At 41.6% G+C, this 14,438-nt stretch overlaps 1 protein-coding gene across 1 annotated transcript; it reads right to left on the bottom strand.

The window, feature by feature from the left end:
• Positions 1 to 1,556: 1,556 nt before the first annotated feature.
• On the bottom strand, positions 1,557 to 14,338 carry pros1 (protein S). The gene is made up of 14 exons (XM_005466877.4): positions 13,999 to 14,338; positions 13,313 to 13,470; positions 12,422 to 12,446; positions 12,240 to 12,323; positions 12,035 to 12,157; positions 11,764 to 11,889; positions 8,205 to 8,333; positions 7,887 to 8,127; positions 6,818 to 7,004; positions 6,484 to 6,648; positions 6,143 to 6,311; positions 3,291 to 3,427; positions 2,981 to 3,209; positions 1,557 to 2,561 (listed from the first exon to the last, which is right to left on the bottom strand). Exons 1-14 carry the CDS (start codon positions 14,075 to 14,077, stop codon positions 2,374 to 2,376), a joined length of 2,040 nt encoding a protein of 679 aa, XP_005466934.1. The 5' UTR covers positions 14,078 to 14,338; the 3' UTR covers positions 1,557 to 2,373.
• Between the last annotated feature and the right edge of the window lie 100 nt (positions 14,339 to 14,438).

Genomic DNA, 14,438 nt, shown 5'->3' on the forward strand with positions numbered 1-14,438 from the left:
TACTTTACTGTAGGCTTTACTATAAGTACAAGTTTAATGTGATTGTACTTTTTTTTTTTTTTAATTCTCAGTACTATTTATTTTCAAAGCTTTTGTTACTTTAATTATTATAATTATAATTGTTGTTATTATAATAATAATAATAATAATTATTATAAACTCTATTATTATAGATAAAGCTACCTAGTAATATATAAATAATTAAGAGTATAATAGTATGTGTACATGTGTTTATTTTAATTACTTTAAAATTAATTTAAAACATATTTTAATCAGATATATTGGCCCGGTCAGTCAGGTTTTTTTAATCATGATTATAACTTTTACTTAAACAAAAAGTTGTTTTTTTCCCAACTTTGCAAAACAATCATTCAACACAAAATGATGTTAAAAATTATTTATAGCACCACTTTTCACATGATAAATTTGTAATAGGACACAGGGCTCCACATGAGTCTAAAAATTCTCCCCAGTATTTTTTATACCAGATTTCTACACTGATTTTCCTTCTGATTGAATATCCAGACTTCATGGAGGCCCTTCCCTCCCTTTTCTTGGTCTCCCCTGTGTCTCTCCATGTAAAGAAGTCCTGGAAATGCCCCTACTTAAGCTACTAATTGATTCCAAGTATCTTAAAACTTACCACTTACGGTATTGTTTTTTTGTAGGCATTATAGGGTGTGTGAAATACTGATTAGTCAAGCTAGGAAGTAGTGGAGTAGCTATAAAGGAACAAAAATGTAAATAAAATACACATACCCCCCAAGTATAGTCCATCATTTGAACAGCTTTGCAGATTTCACAGTAGAAAAACAACTGATAGTTCAGCATTGGTCATAGCATTTACTTATACAATATGTTCTTTGTTATAGATTTAGCTACTAAACAGCATTTAAAGTAGTGAAATGACATTAAGTGCTTAAATACCAATTTATGGTACACATAATGATACAGCTACACAAGGAGCCATTCAGCTGCATGGATAATGTGTGTTTAGTCTTCTGTTGAGTATACAGGGCTTGGATACTTGTTTACAGTGTTCAAAGTTCAACAGTTTCTTGTAACTGAGTATTTTTCAATAGTCTTATGCCCACTTTTACTTTCATTTTCAGGGAAGTTTATTTTTATCCCAGTCCTTTGCAAAGTAACAGCACTTGTTTCGTTTACTCTGGAAGTTGTGCAACATGTTTTTCAGTAATTTCTTTAGATTTCAGTCCACATTTGTCCTGTTTTGCCTGGTTCTTATCTGCGCAACAGTGGGCTTTGCAGAAAATTAAAAAGCACATCACTTGATGTGAAAACACCTCCAAACTGTGTTTTGTAAATGGCAGATTTATGAGTTTGTTGTGTCACCAAGTACTTGGGCGGATGCAGTGCTGGGAAGTATGGGTTCAAGGTTTTTCTGCTGAACATGAGAAAACTCACCAAGACACTGATATAATCATGACACATTTTGAATCATGAAACTAAATTCTGAATCTGTTCCCAGTCTCTGACCTTGTTTTGTGCAGCGGCGAGAGACCAAAACAAAGCAGGGCTGGAATCCAATAATAAGGTTGCTTTGATACAGTTTTATTAAAACAAACATCAAACACAACACCAAACAACTACATTTAAGTTATATATTAAAGATGGCATGTTTTATATACAAAGTGGAAACAAATGACAACCAGGAGAGCCCTTAAGATAAGGACAGAAACAGGAGAACAATAAATGCTGTAATTATGACTGGTGTACACCTCTGATGACAAGAGTGGTAAATTGAAGCAACGCTTCGGAAATGCAGAGCTCCAGATGGTGATTTAAACAAAGGAGATGAAACAGAATTTGATAGGAACGCCTGAAGGCTCAGATATCTCCTCTGTGGTTTCTCCTGCCACAAACATTAATTTCAACTAGTTGTTTTTAAACAATTTAGAGAGAGTACCATGATTCAGCAGCAGCAGGGACGAAGATGCAGGTGGTCTCGCAGTCTGGTCAGCAGTGACCATTTGTTTATTTTTCTACACAAACATAACCATCTGTTACTCAACTCATGGCATGCACGCTGCAGAGCTCAGCTCCTTTTTGTTTCCACTTTCCTGGAAAACAACTTAATGCAGACAAAAACTGCTACACCTATGTCATCCAGCTTCCGGCTACCTCACTGGTAAGCCAGCCTTTGTTGTGACTCACTAAAGCAATACCAGAACAAAATAGGTCAGGGTACAAACAAGAACACTGTAGAGATGAAAAGCTTAAAATCACTCTCTGCCTCCGTCTCTTCTTCTCCTCCTCTCTAGATTCTCTTTCCAAAATATCCCAAGAAGTTTCCCCTGTGGGACTCTGCCTAATTTAAGAGCTTTTTAATGCAATGTGCTTTTTTAAATCGGGTCACTTTCTGTACATGTGTGTCACCTCTCGGTCATCATCCGAGGTAGTGACAGGAGGACACGAGTGGGACTTGATGCTGTTATGTTTGCTGAGAGCTTCATCGAAGTCCAGCTGCTGGCCGTTGATACTGATCTCCATGCAGCCGTGGTAAAAGGCCGTCACAGGGGTGGTAGGCAAAGGGATGTCTTCTGAAGGAGAGAGAGACGGTAACTGTTTGATGGGTTGTTATGACACTATGTATCATTGTTCATGTTACTTTCAATATGAATGAGTCCTTGTTTTGGTGCTCTTAATCTAGTGCAGTCATCTAGTTAAAGGTTTTCTGATTCCTTTCATTCTCAGCTCTGCTTAGTGCTAATCATGAAACATGAAAAACAGTAAACACCTCCTGCTAAGCTTCAGCGTGCCGTCACCATTGTCACTGTGACTATGGCAACATGTGGATATTAGCATTAGCAGCTCAAAGCACCACTGTTCAACCAAGGCTCACAGATCCAGCAGGAAGAGCAACACATTCAAGAGAAACCAAGAAAATTGCAAAACACTTTATTCATTTTGATCACACATCAATGATAATTTATGCTTAAAGTTCTTAATCATTACTAACCGGGTATTCCACCAATGTATGTGCTGACGGGGTTTTGCATGGTGCTGTTGAGGTATTCCAGCTCCTTCTGCAGGGCACTGGACTCCATGTATGTCACACTGGAGGAGTCGGCTGAGATCAGTATTTCTGTGGGAGTCACGTTCAGCTGCACCATCAGCCGATCAGGGTAACACAGCATCACAGTGTCCAGCGTGGCCACCGAGGCATCGTGCAGGAACACCTGCAAGTTCTGGAAAGTACATTGGTTTAAGAATGATAGACAGGTAGATACACAGGTGCTTATTTTCAGCCAAAGTGTGACCAAACTTACGGCAACATCTTCTCCCTTTGTTACAACAGCCACTGACAGGGGCACTGTGTTGTTGTGGACAACAGCAAAGAGGACACCTGTGCTGCTGGATGGACGAATGTTCATCTTTATATCCATTTTCCAGCTTCCAGAATCACCTGGTTACACACATGCATGCCAACAACCATTTATTCCTTTTGTCAGGTTAAAAAATTAAGGATTCTCTACAAACTTTTAACAAAACAACTTCCCACAGGTCTGTTATATCATTCTCAAAATTACATGGTTGTAAACCCATAGAGTGTTCTGATATATTTGGAACACAGACACGACCAGCCTATACATGGCAGCAATGCAGCAACTTTGGCCTTTGACCATCAGTCATTCAGTCATGGATCTGAATATCCAACGGCTGTTAGTTACAATGTCCCCAGTGATTTGTTTCCAGCATCATCTCACAGATCACAAGTCAGAGAGGTTTTAATGAACATGACAGTGAATTCAGTGTACTGCAGTGACCTCTCCAGTCACCTGATCTAACCAGGAAACCTCTGGGATATGGCAGAACAGAAGATTGGCAGCATTAACGTGCAGCTGAACAATCTGCAAAAATGATGTATGATGAAATCAACATGGAGCATGAGTGCAACAGCTTGTGGGATCCATAACACCATCAAATGAAGCTGTTTTGAGAAGAAGGCCTTATCCAGCGTTAGTATGGCTTTCTAATGACATGCTGGGTAAAAGTGATCTGGCCAATGTATATGGCCGTCACATAATTTTCACAAGCAGATCATTCAGATCCAGAGCCCCTTGTTCCCTCTAGATGTGGGAGTTTCTATATCAAATAAGCTTTTCTATAGTTCTGTATTGTCATGATCCAGCTCAAGATTCATCACGAAAAATGGTAGAGACACAACTTGAAGAAAAATTTAGAAGGAGCTACTTTCAGTCGCTCCTTTCTTCACAACAAGTAACTCCACATGTTTGATTTGGCAGATTTTCACACCAGATGTTCGGAAGGACCAACCTTAAAGGGATTTGTCTCTCCTCTCGGGATCAAACCAGGAAGCTTTCACTTGTTAGGCAAATGTGTAAACCACTACACCATAGAGCAATTTACCGAATTGTTAGCGCAATTAAGCAAGCACCATAATTAACTTCATGAGGCATGTTAATCAGTGTGTCAGCAGGTGTGTGGTGTTGTGTAGGGTAAACCTAAAGTAACCAGGCAGAAGTCAACCAAACAACATCAAGATAATAATAACAAAAATTGTTCTGATTCAGGGTCATGCGTCAGGATTCACGAACCGTGTCTCATGTTATGTCCAGGTTACCTGTAGGCCGGGGACGTAACATGATAACCCAATGAACTGGTGACCTGTCCAGGGTGGCAACACACTGACATATGCTGGTAACGCAGCGAAAAAGGTTTGTTAGTCAAGCTCTTGGATATGGGAGGTCTGGGAGGTGCAGTACACCAGAGCAAGCAGCGACATTGAAAAAAAAGTTCCTTGTAATGCTATGTTATTTAAAGAACAGAAAGAGTAACCTCAGGTGCACTTTGCCTTTCCAACACTGGTGCTCTCTGAGACACACAACAGACACACAGCATACTTCATGTTACTGTTGTGGGTATCACTGGGATGTACAGTATGTCTTTTTAGAATTCCTGCTGCTGATAGATGCAAATGAAAACACTTCTAAAGGTATCTGGAAAAAGTCTGACAGTCTGTTACTCCAAAAGCTAAAGCCTGTTTTTTATTTTTTGTCTATTTCTTTAGGAACAGTTGGATGGCTGGGGGTGGCTTTGGTGCTCGGGGTTTCCATGTGCACCTGGTGACATTTTGCTTTATCAAGCTGGTGTATCTAAGGAGCAGCAAGGCAACTGTTTCCTGCCTGATCATTGTTTCAGCCTCTGTGGTAAAAAGCCCATTACGACAATGTTCTGATTAATATTTTGACATTATTAGTGATCTTCATCTCCTTGTCCTCCTGCAGAGTCTTGTCTCTCAAGAGTGCATAACTGTTTATGCGCCAGGAGAACAGTGCCAGCCAGGATTCCTCTCTCCGGACCAACACGTCAATGTTCCACCTGTCTGCAGGATTACTTACCAGGATTATTGCTTACCACCTGCCTAACCCTTTCTTCTTCATCTCACCCGCCTCTCCTAAATTCCCAGCTGCCTACCTGCAGTACTGCTTCTCCAGTAAAAAGTGTGATGAGTAAGCTCTCATTAACAGTATACAATGTGCACCCTTCATCAGCCTCTAACTGATGTTTTCCCTTTTCCATCAGATTCCTCAAACTGATCACATCCCTTTGAATCCGCTTTTAGCAGAACATAACAGTATGCAGTTGTCAAGGGAGCCCCCCAGTGGACTGTTATCTTCAGACATCTCCAGAGGGTTGATCTTAACAGACCACTCCAATCACAACAAAAATATCTCATAATAAGATGATGGTAAGAGCTAAAAACTTTATAGTGAGTTGAGGTCATCCTTGCCTTTGATGAGAAAAGTGGACCCAAACCATGCCAGCAAAATGTCTCTCACAGCTCATAAAAGATCACAGGTCTTCCTTTAATGCATCATATGATATGTTTAGATCTCTATCAGCTGTATCAGCAGGTCTTTGCTCAAACCTAACAGGACTAGCTGTGTGGTATTTTACACTCACTATGTTCCTGTGTTAATTCAGAGTGCTTCAACCCACTGCATTAACTCTCCTCTTAAAGACTTTAAGCCAGGGAACTGCACAAAAACTAAATTTAAGAGCTGCTGCTGTAATGCCTTTAAGCTGTTGGTGTAGACCAAATGCAGACGCCAAATGTTCCCTGAGGGATTAATAAAGTGTAACATAACTTACTCACTGTAGTCTATGTTGAAGTGTGCTAGTCCCTTTCCAGTGAAGAAAGATCCTCGTTCTACATGCACGAAACAGTGTTTACTTGTCTTCTGCTGGATGACCTCCTTTACCCCAGACGCCCCCTGATTCATCAAGTTCCAGCCCCGGATGCAGCCATCCAGCCTGGGGTTGATCTGATAAACAAACAGTGCAGCAGTGTGAACTTCTGCTCTTTAACACAATCTCTCAGCCAACAAATTTAAATTCACACAGGTTTAGTTAACACTGTAATGATCCCCCCCATAGCAGCATCATGTCTCCTGGGAAGGTTAGTTATGTGTGAATGCCTTGGGATGAACAGCTTACAGGCTTGATAACATTGTCGGTGCGGTTAGGCAGGCCAGCAATGTAAACTTTGGTTTCCAGTTTGCCATTGACTGATGTAAAGAGACTCTCGGGGCTGTTAATGCTCATCACAGCTTCCTTGCTGATCTTCACGCTGATGCTGCTCTCCAGCTCATCCACAGAGATCTGCGTGTCACACGTGACACTATATCACAATACAGCACGTCACTGTTATTATGTACTCTGCACACTACATGTTACCACAGTGCAATGGACTTTTCATCATTTTAGTTAGTCAATGTAGTCTTAAGGATTTATGTTAGCTATATGATAGCAAACTGACAGACTTTCTCACCACATGCCATTGTCCATCATTGATTGCTTTTCCTCCGCTGGTAACCTTAAATGTGTGCTGGTTTTTGAACTGGACTTCAATGCGACCGCCCCTGAGTCCCACCATGAACCACGAGCCCTCAGAAGACTCAGCATACAGAACAACTCCCTCTGGGTCAAAAGTACGCAAGTCAAACTCGGCTGCAAACCTACCAGGAGGAAGACAGGTAAATTTACACAGTAACTAGAATACGGCCCTTCTCATTAACCTCCAGGAAGTGATGAATAACGTGTAAGACCCTGGCTGTGCCTTATTACTTGTTACCACTGCACAAAGCAAGGGCAGCATTGTGCACAATTTCAAGGCACTTTTGGAAAATATTTTCTTTTCTCCAAACAATTCCCTCCTTCCAGTATTACCTGTCTCTTTGAATTATGGCCACATCTGTTTAAGCAATCCTTCCTAGGCTTTTTTGACTGATGACCCATTATATGAAAAAACTAAAACAAAGTACCATGACACCCCCCCAAATAAAAACAAAAAAACATACCACCTAAATTTCATTACTGTTCTTTTCAAAGTTGTCTTCTTGAGCAGCACTGCATTGTTTTAACCACTTTTAGATCCCTCCACTAAAGTCCAGGTAGGACTGCAAAACTTGTGCATCTGCAGTGCACAATGGATCTCAACAAAGTAGCAACCCCATAACTTGATTTTCAGATGGTGTGTGAAGGCTGTGCTGGTGTAGCCATTAAATTTAATGGGCCCCTAAGGACGTCCCAGCAAAGCTTCACGTTAAAAATTATGAATGTACAATTAATTTCTAAGATTTCTGCTAACCTTCAACAATGACAGCCGGGTCAGTCTGACACAGAAAAACAAACCAAACCAAAAAAAACAACAACAACAATGGGAAGGACAAACTCCCCTTTAACAGGAAGAAAGCTCCGGGAAAACCTGGCTCAGGGAGGGGCAGCCATGAGACCAGTGAAAACCTTTAGCATAAAAAGGTAATGTATTGTGACCCTTGGTCCTCTGCATTAATACTTGTGTGTGTTTCTGTGTGTGTGTGTGTGTGACAAACACCTACTTTGTGTTCTCCGGCAGGCGGAAGCGCAGGTAGATGACAGGAAGGCCTGCGAACTGCTCTCCCAGGTAAAGCATCTCAGGGTGTTTTTCCTCAAACAGACTGAGACACGCGGGGATCCTGTGGCAGTTCCGCCTATCCTGTGCCAGATGCAAACCCTGGCGGCCATCACAGTAGCATGAAAAGCTGCCCTGAGTGTTTATACAAACCCCCTTGCACACATTCATCTCGCACTCATCCATGTCTGCAATGACAGGTTGGGAAGGCTTTATTAGCAGTGACCTTTGATTCTGCGTCTGGGTAATAAGTTTGAAACCTTACCATCACATGTCCTGGAGGTGAAGTTATATTTATATCCCACAGGACATTTGCAGTCGTAAGTGCCTGGTATGTTGACACATTCAGCTTGTCTTCCACAGATGCTGTGGTATAGCAGGCATTCATTGACATCTGGAAGGCGTGAGGGGAAAAGAGACGATGACCAAATGAGTGGTAGGAATCTGAACTTCAGAATAAGGAAGTGTCATTTTTGCTACTCGGATGAAGTACAATTAACAGATGTAAAAGAAAATCTGATTTTTTTTATGTTTCAAATGAAAAACACACTTTAGTGAAATGCCTTACTGTAGTGCATGCAGAGATACAGACAGGTGAAAAAGAAAGATTTCATAGGTCTCTGTGCAGTTGTTTAGTAGCAATAACTTGTAGTAATTGTTTTCTGTGTGATTTTATCAGTTTCTCACATCGCTGTGGAGGAATTTGGGCCCTCTCTTCTTTACATCGTTGCTTCAGTTCTTTGAGGTTTGTGAGCTTTTCTCCTAAGCTTTTTTCTTAAGGTCCTGCAACAGCATTTTAGTCAGGTTGAAGTCTGGGCTTTGACTGGGTCATGGCAGCACCTTGAGTCTTTTTTTTTAAACTTGCTGTTGTTAATTTGCTGCTTTGCTTGGGATCATTTCCCTGTTGCATGACCCAATTTGGACCAAACAGTCCCACATTTTAACTCTAGATTATTTTGGTATACAGAGGAGTTCAGAGCAGACTTAACGTCTGCCAGGTGCCCAAATCATCTCCGCTCCACAACCATGCTTAACAGATGGTGTGAGGTGTTTGTGCTGATATGCTGTGTTTGGTTTTCTCCAAATGTGATAGATAGGTAGCATAAAGAATAAAAATAGTTTAATCTACAGTAAATTCTGGCCAATGATCGCTCCAGCCTTGTGAATTAGTTCATTGATCCTGAAACAGAGTGCTCTCTGCCATGCAAACTGAAGACTCTCTGAGAGATAGTCAGCAATCCTGGAGACAGTGTCATGGTTCCTGGGTCTTTGACCCAGGTTTTTGAGTTCTGGGCTAGTTGGGATTTTCTGGTTTTGTATTTTGATTATCTTGTATTTCGGTTCTACATTAGTTGATAAGTTTATTAATCATCTTTTAGTTTTCCTATTCTGACTTTCCAGTCGTTTCTGTGTTTGCTATCTTCTTTCGTCTTTGTGTCAAATTTATATATCTTAGTCCTGGTCTCAGCATTAGTTATTTTCTGTTTTATTTTGACAATATATGTGGGATGAGAGAATATGCTCAATTTTTCTTCTCTTTTCTCATTATCCCTGATCAGTGTCAGGTGTATTCCCATCTGTGCCCCGTTCCCTCATTATCCTCAGTGTGTATATTTTGTCTAAGTCTCAATCCAGTTAGTTAGCTGTTTTTCTCTGTCAGGTTTCCAGCATTAAATAAAACTCTGATTTTTATTTTTTTTTTCTGTTGAATAATGCACTTTGGGTCATGCCTGCCTCATGTGACAGACAGTAGATGATGTGATACTCATCCTAAGCAGCGTCTGACTCAGGAGAAATGGTTAAATGGTATTAAAGAAACTGGAAATATCAAACAACATGATTCTCCCAATGCCAGCAGTGTCACCTAAGTGGAAGTGAGCATGCTACAGCAGGTACACAGCAACATCCTCCCCCACACGAGGCTGGTAAACAAACTGAAAAGGCTAAAACGCATATTTCACTTGAGAGCGAAGCCGGGCCAGAACCAGTTTCTCCAGCATCTTCATGACATGTGACATCAAGGTACATGGTCTGACATGGTTAAGCCCTGTGTAGCACTACTACCATGTTTAGTACTTGTACCAATGAAAGCTGGAACAGCAGTAGAACCTTTTGAAGAGGTGAAGAGATGCTGCAGGATGCCAGACAGCCGGACAGCACAGGGCATCAGGATCCTGGGATTGATGCCATCAGAGTCTGCAACCTCGCCTTGATGTAGCTCTTCCAGCTGTCCTGCTCCTCACCTGCCAGCCATCACAGTGACGTACTGGCAGGGGAAGCCAAGAGGTGGATGGGGGTGGGAGCATGGGTGAGGGAGGACAGAGTGGGGGGTGGTTTTGAGGTGGAAATGGGCTTCTGCTATGTACCTGTCCAGGCTGCCCCCTCCCTGCTGCCGATATCTTGGGTCGGCTAGAGAGATCAGCTGATCAGCTTCACGCCCATTCATGTGTCTTTGATGTTGTTTAGCTTAGTCTTCAGTCTCCGCCACATGCATCTCCATGTTCAGTCTTTTTGTAATTGTACTGCCATGAACTTTAATATTTAAGTGACAGTTAACTACATTGCCATGTAGATCTTGGGGGGTTTTTGTGGGGGTTTTGGGAGGGGCGGGGTCAGTTTCTCTGAGCGTTGCACGGTCTGAACTTGGGTTGAATTTGGTCACATTGTGCCAGCAAACTGCCAAAATGTCTGCTTTTATAGAGTTTTCATAAAACTGCACAGAGTCCTTTGAAAACTTCCATTTTCACATAACTGTATGTGCACAAAAGCTGCTTTCACAGACGTACTGGTTACTTTGGGAGGTTAACAAAACACTTCCACATGCACACTTCCATTACATACTTATTTATTCTATATTTGCTACGACGACTATTGAGTATTGATGCAAATTAAAGACCAGTCTGAAAATATCAACAGGGTTTCTCAGAAAGGGTCCACATTGCAGTTAAGACAGTGACCCCTATAACACTATTTTACAGAAATCTGAACATTTTATAAACAAAAACGTAGACTGTGCTCAAGTAAGGGAAATCTTATCGCAGTGGTGATAAAATTTCTCTCTGGGGATCTCAAAGATTCTTTTGGCATCTCCAGAAAAATGGAAATATCCAAAAATGATCAAAAATGTAATACATATAAGTAAATAATTTCATATAAGTAAATTATTATAAGTAATAATTTCAGATTGATTTTAATAAAATATCTCGAATCCCTAAATAATAGGTTATAATAACTGATTTCTACTGACAGGATGTGTTATCTAACAGTCCATCAAAAAATAAATAAATAAATAAAGAGGGCAAATTTATCAGTCTGACTCAGTACATGTTTGTGAAGACTTTGAACTCAACATGCAGTGGTCAGCCTGAAAGACAAACAGTGACTGGTTTGCCCACACACAGCAAAACAAGATGCAGAGAAATCAGGCAACGATAAGCACGGACAGTTTAAGCATGTTTTTACAGCTCTGAGCTACGAGCCTGCTGGTGTGTTTACAACAATCAGGATGAACCATCTTTTCAGATGTTAAAAGCTTTCCCCTTCTCTTACATAAGGAGTCACCTCAGGTCAGCTTTGAAAAAAACAAGTGATGCGGCCCCAGAGGGCAACAGCTGGGGGAGCTGATCTTTTTTTTTTAATTTGTTTTGCAATGCATCTATATGAATAAATAAAAAAGAAAGTAATTAGAATTATATCCCGTGTGCTCAGCTGCCGTGTAAAACCGTAAAAAACAGAGCTGGCACACACGTGACACAAACAACTGTATATAAGGAAAATCAGTTAAGCCTAATTATTATTAAAATGACCATCCAGTAGAGTCTTACCCATGCAGTTGATGTTGTGGGTGAGTATGTAGCCTTCTTCACACATGCAGTGGAAGCTACCTGGGATATTCTGACATATTTGATTACATCCGGCATGAAGTTCAGGATCCGAACACTCATCGACGTCTACCCAGTCGATACGCCACACAAAAATAAGTCAGCAGCAGGTCCCATATAAATAAATAAATATAAATAAATGATCGCTGGATGTATTTTTAGTAAGATATGACGAAAAATGTTTAAAATGCCAAAAGACTAAATGAGAACTCACCTTCCTCACAGCGTGGCCCCTTCCAGCCCTGCTTGCACACACACGTGAAGGCGGCCATGCCGTCCGCGCAGCGCTCTGTACCCTCCTTGTAGCATGGAAACGGCGTGCACTGATTACTGATCTCTGGTTTTGGAAACACAGCATTTGACAGCTACAGAGAAGTGTAACAGGCATATGAAAAGCTTAGTTCGAGGTTTAAGCTCACCTTGCACACAGGTGCGAAGGTTAGAGGGGATGCCGGCATTTGAGTGCTGGTTATTTATGCCGACACGGTGCGAACCCAGACACGCTGCCGAAAAAAATTAGCGTTTATTTGAGACAGTGCAAAAATAGACAAAATAGACAGTGCAAAAATATTAAGAAATGTGACTCATTTAGCAGACTTACCAACATATTTAGGGTAAAAGTATTCCTGCAAAAAAAAGAAAAAAAAGGCTGCTGACAGTTTGGTATTTACTGATAAGGGCAGAAAGGAGAAAATGCAGCTGCATCTTTAGCTTTTACTACTTTACAGCAAGAGCCCAAACAGATGAGATGGAGACATTTAGAGACAAAGTCAGAGCGAGAGATAAGGCTGAGATGGTTTGGACATGATCAGAGAAGGTATGGTGGATATTTTGGCAAAAAAATAATGACTAGGGAGCTGCAGGGCAGAATTAAAAACACAGAGAGGATTTATGGATGTAGTGAAGGAGGGTTGATGTGACAGGGGAGGATGCTAGGGACAGGGTGAGATAGAGGTACATGATCCTCTGTGGTGCCCCCTAAAAGTAGCTGAAGATGAAGAAGCAGTAAATACTTGCAGTACAGATATTTGTTTTTTCCTACTATAACAGAGCATTTTTTCTATTTTGTACAGTATTTTATTCTATTTTGTTGGTACTTTATTCTATTGTATATAGTATCTTGTTCTTGTTGTATAGTATGTTATTCTATTTTATCTTCTCCTATTCTATTGAGTTTTTCTTAACTTTTACTGCTCTTAAACTTGTACTTTCTGCCGTGACCAAAAAATTTCCCATGTGTGGGACTAATAAAGGTTTATCTTATTTCTTATCTTAAACGACTTGGAGCTCCCTAACCACCGATTAACTGTGTTACTAATCACGTTAATTAAAGCTCTGTGCCGTCATAATGTCATTAGTAACACATGCTGGATAACAGCCAAAAATCCAATCCACTGTTACAACTTTTGCTGCTTATTTCATCTTCTTCTTCACTCCCATCTAGTCACTTCAGTTTGACCAGTTGGGCCTGGCTTTCCCTGTCAGCTCTCACCGTCTCCAGTTGGTTCTCAAAGATCTCCCTGGCCTCCTCCTTGTTGCACAGCTCCTCGATGCACTCCCTTTCCAGGTTGCCCTTCTTGCTCTCCTCAAACAGTGAGTTGGCCCTCCTGTGCCTGCTCAGGAACTGCGAGGCTGTGCTCTGGCTCAGGACTATGGGAGACACAAACACTTATGTATACACCGCATGCACGTAGCACATCTTTTAACTGTCAGCTCTGTTTTGAGTCCAACAAACCAATTGCTGGTTAACAAACACCTGTAACAACATTACAATAAAAAGAAATGACTGATGCCCGTAGGAATTAAAGCCTCCTCTGTCATGACAGCTCTCCCGAGGCTTCTGTCTAAATGGATGAACAGGGCAGCTTAATTACTTTTAGATGAATTGGCCCGAAAAGAGGTAGGGAGGGTTATTGCGAAACCGCCATTTCTCAGAAATGACCCCTAGTTGCTGTAACAAGCACTTCACGTTGTTTTCCAAGCATTGTTTCATGGTGAACAACGGAGCCATGTGACCCTCACATATGCTAAAAGGGATTAAAAAAATATTGAAGTCCTGAAACGGTTCCCAGCTGGTCTCATCCAGTCTGTGAACTGCTCTCTTCAAACTGGGACACTCTGACTAAACACTACAGTCCAGCTCAACACGTAAAACCGCAAAACCTCAAGCGTACTTACACCGATAAGCATCGACCAGCGTCACCAGTAACACGAGACAAGCCAGGGGTTCCCCAAGAGCCCGCTTCTTTCTCCACATAGTCGAGCCGTTCCTCCTGCTAGGCCACGGTTTGGCTGCGAGTAGAGACTGGCTGAGCGGCAGGTCCGTGAGGGGAAAAAACTTTATTCTTCCCGAAAGTGTTTTTCGTCGGGTGAGATGGGGGGAGCACAGGCAGCTGCCAGCGGAGCGGGACACGGAGGGGTTGTGTGTGTGTGTGTGTGGAGTGTGAGGAGAGGGGAGGCAGCTAGGGAACGCTGCACGCACACTCACGCGCTCTCTGCCGTTATTTTTTTTAACCGAGCGTGCGCGTGCGGCTCGGCTCAGGCTGAACTCATGCAGAAAATAGGTTTACTAAAGGAGGCCCGAGACACACTGTGTAGGTAAATAACCACAAAACTCT

Source organism: Oreochromis niloticus, linkage group LG1 (genome assembly GCF_001858045.2).
Source record: "Oreochromis niloticus isolate F11D_XX linkage group LG1, O_niloticus_UMD_NMBU, whole genome shotgun sequence".
NCBI lineage: Eukaryota > Metazoa > Chordata > Actinopteri > Cichliformes > Cichlidae > Oreochromis > Oreochromis niloticus.

What these genes read in the sequence shown, in the direction of transcription:
- pros1 (XM_005466877.4), bottom strand. Translation starts at nt 14,077, where the DNA reads ATGTGGAGAAAGAAGCGGGCTCTTGGGGAACCCCTGGCTTGTCTCGTG. An exon ending in CTTTTACCCTAAATATGTTG is followed by an intron (nt 12,324 to 12,421) that starts GTAAGTCTGCTA and finishes TTTTTTCGGCAG; the next exon opens with CGTGTCTGGGTTCGCACCGT. An exon ending in CCTTCGCACCTGTGTGCAAG is followed by an intron (nt 12,158 to 12,239) that starts GTGAGCTTAAAC and finishes TTCCAAAACCAG; the next exon opens with AGATCAGTAATCAGTGCACG.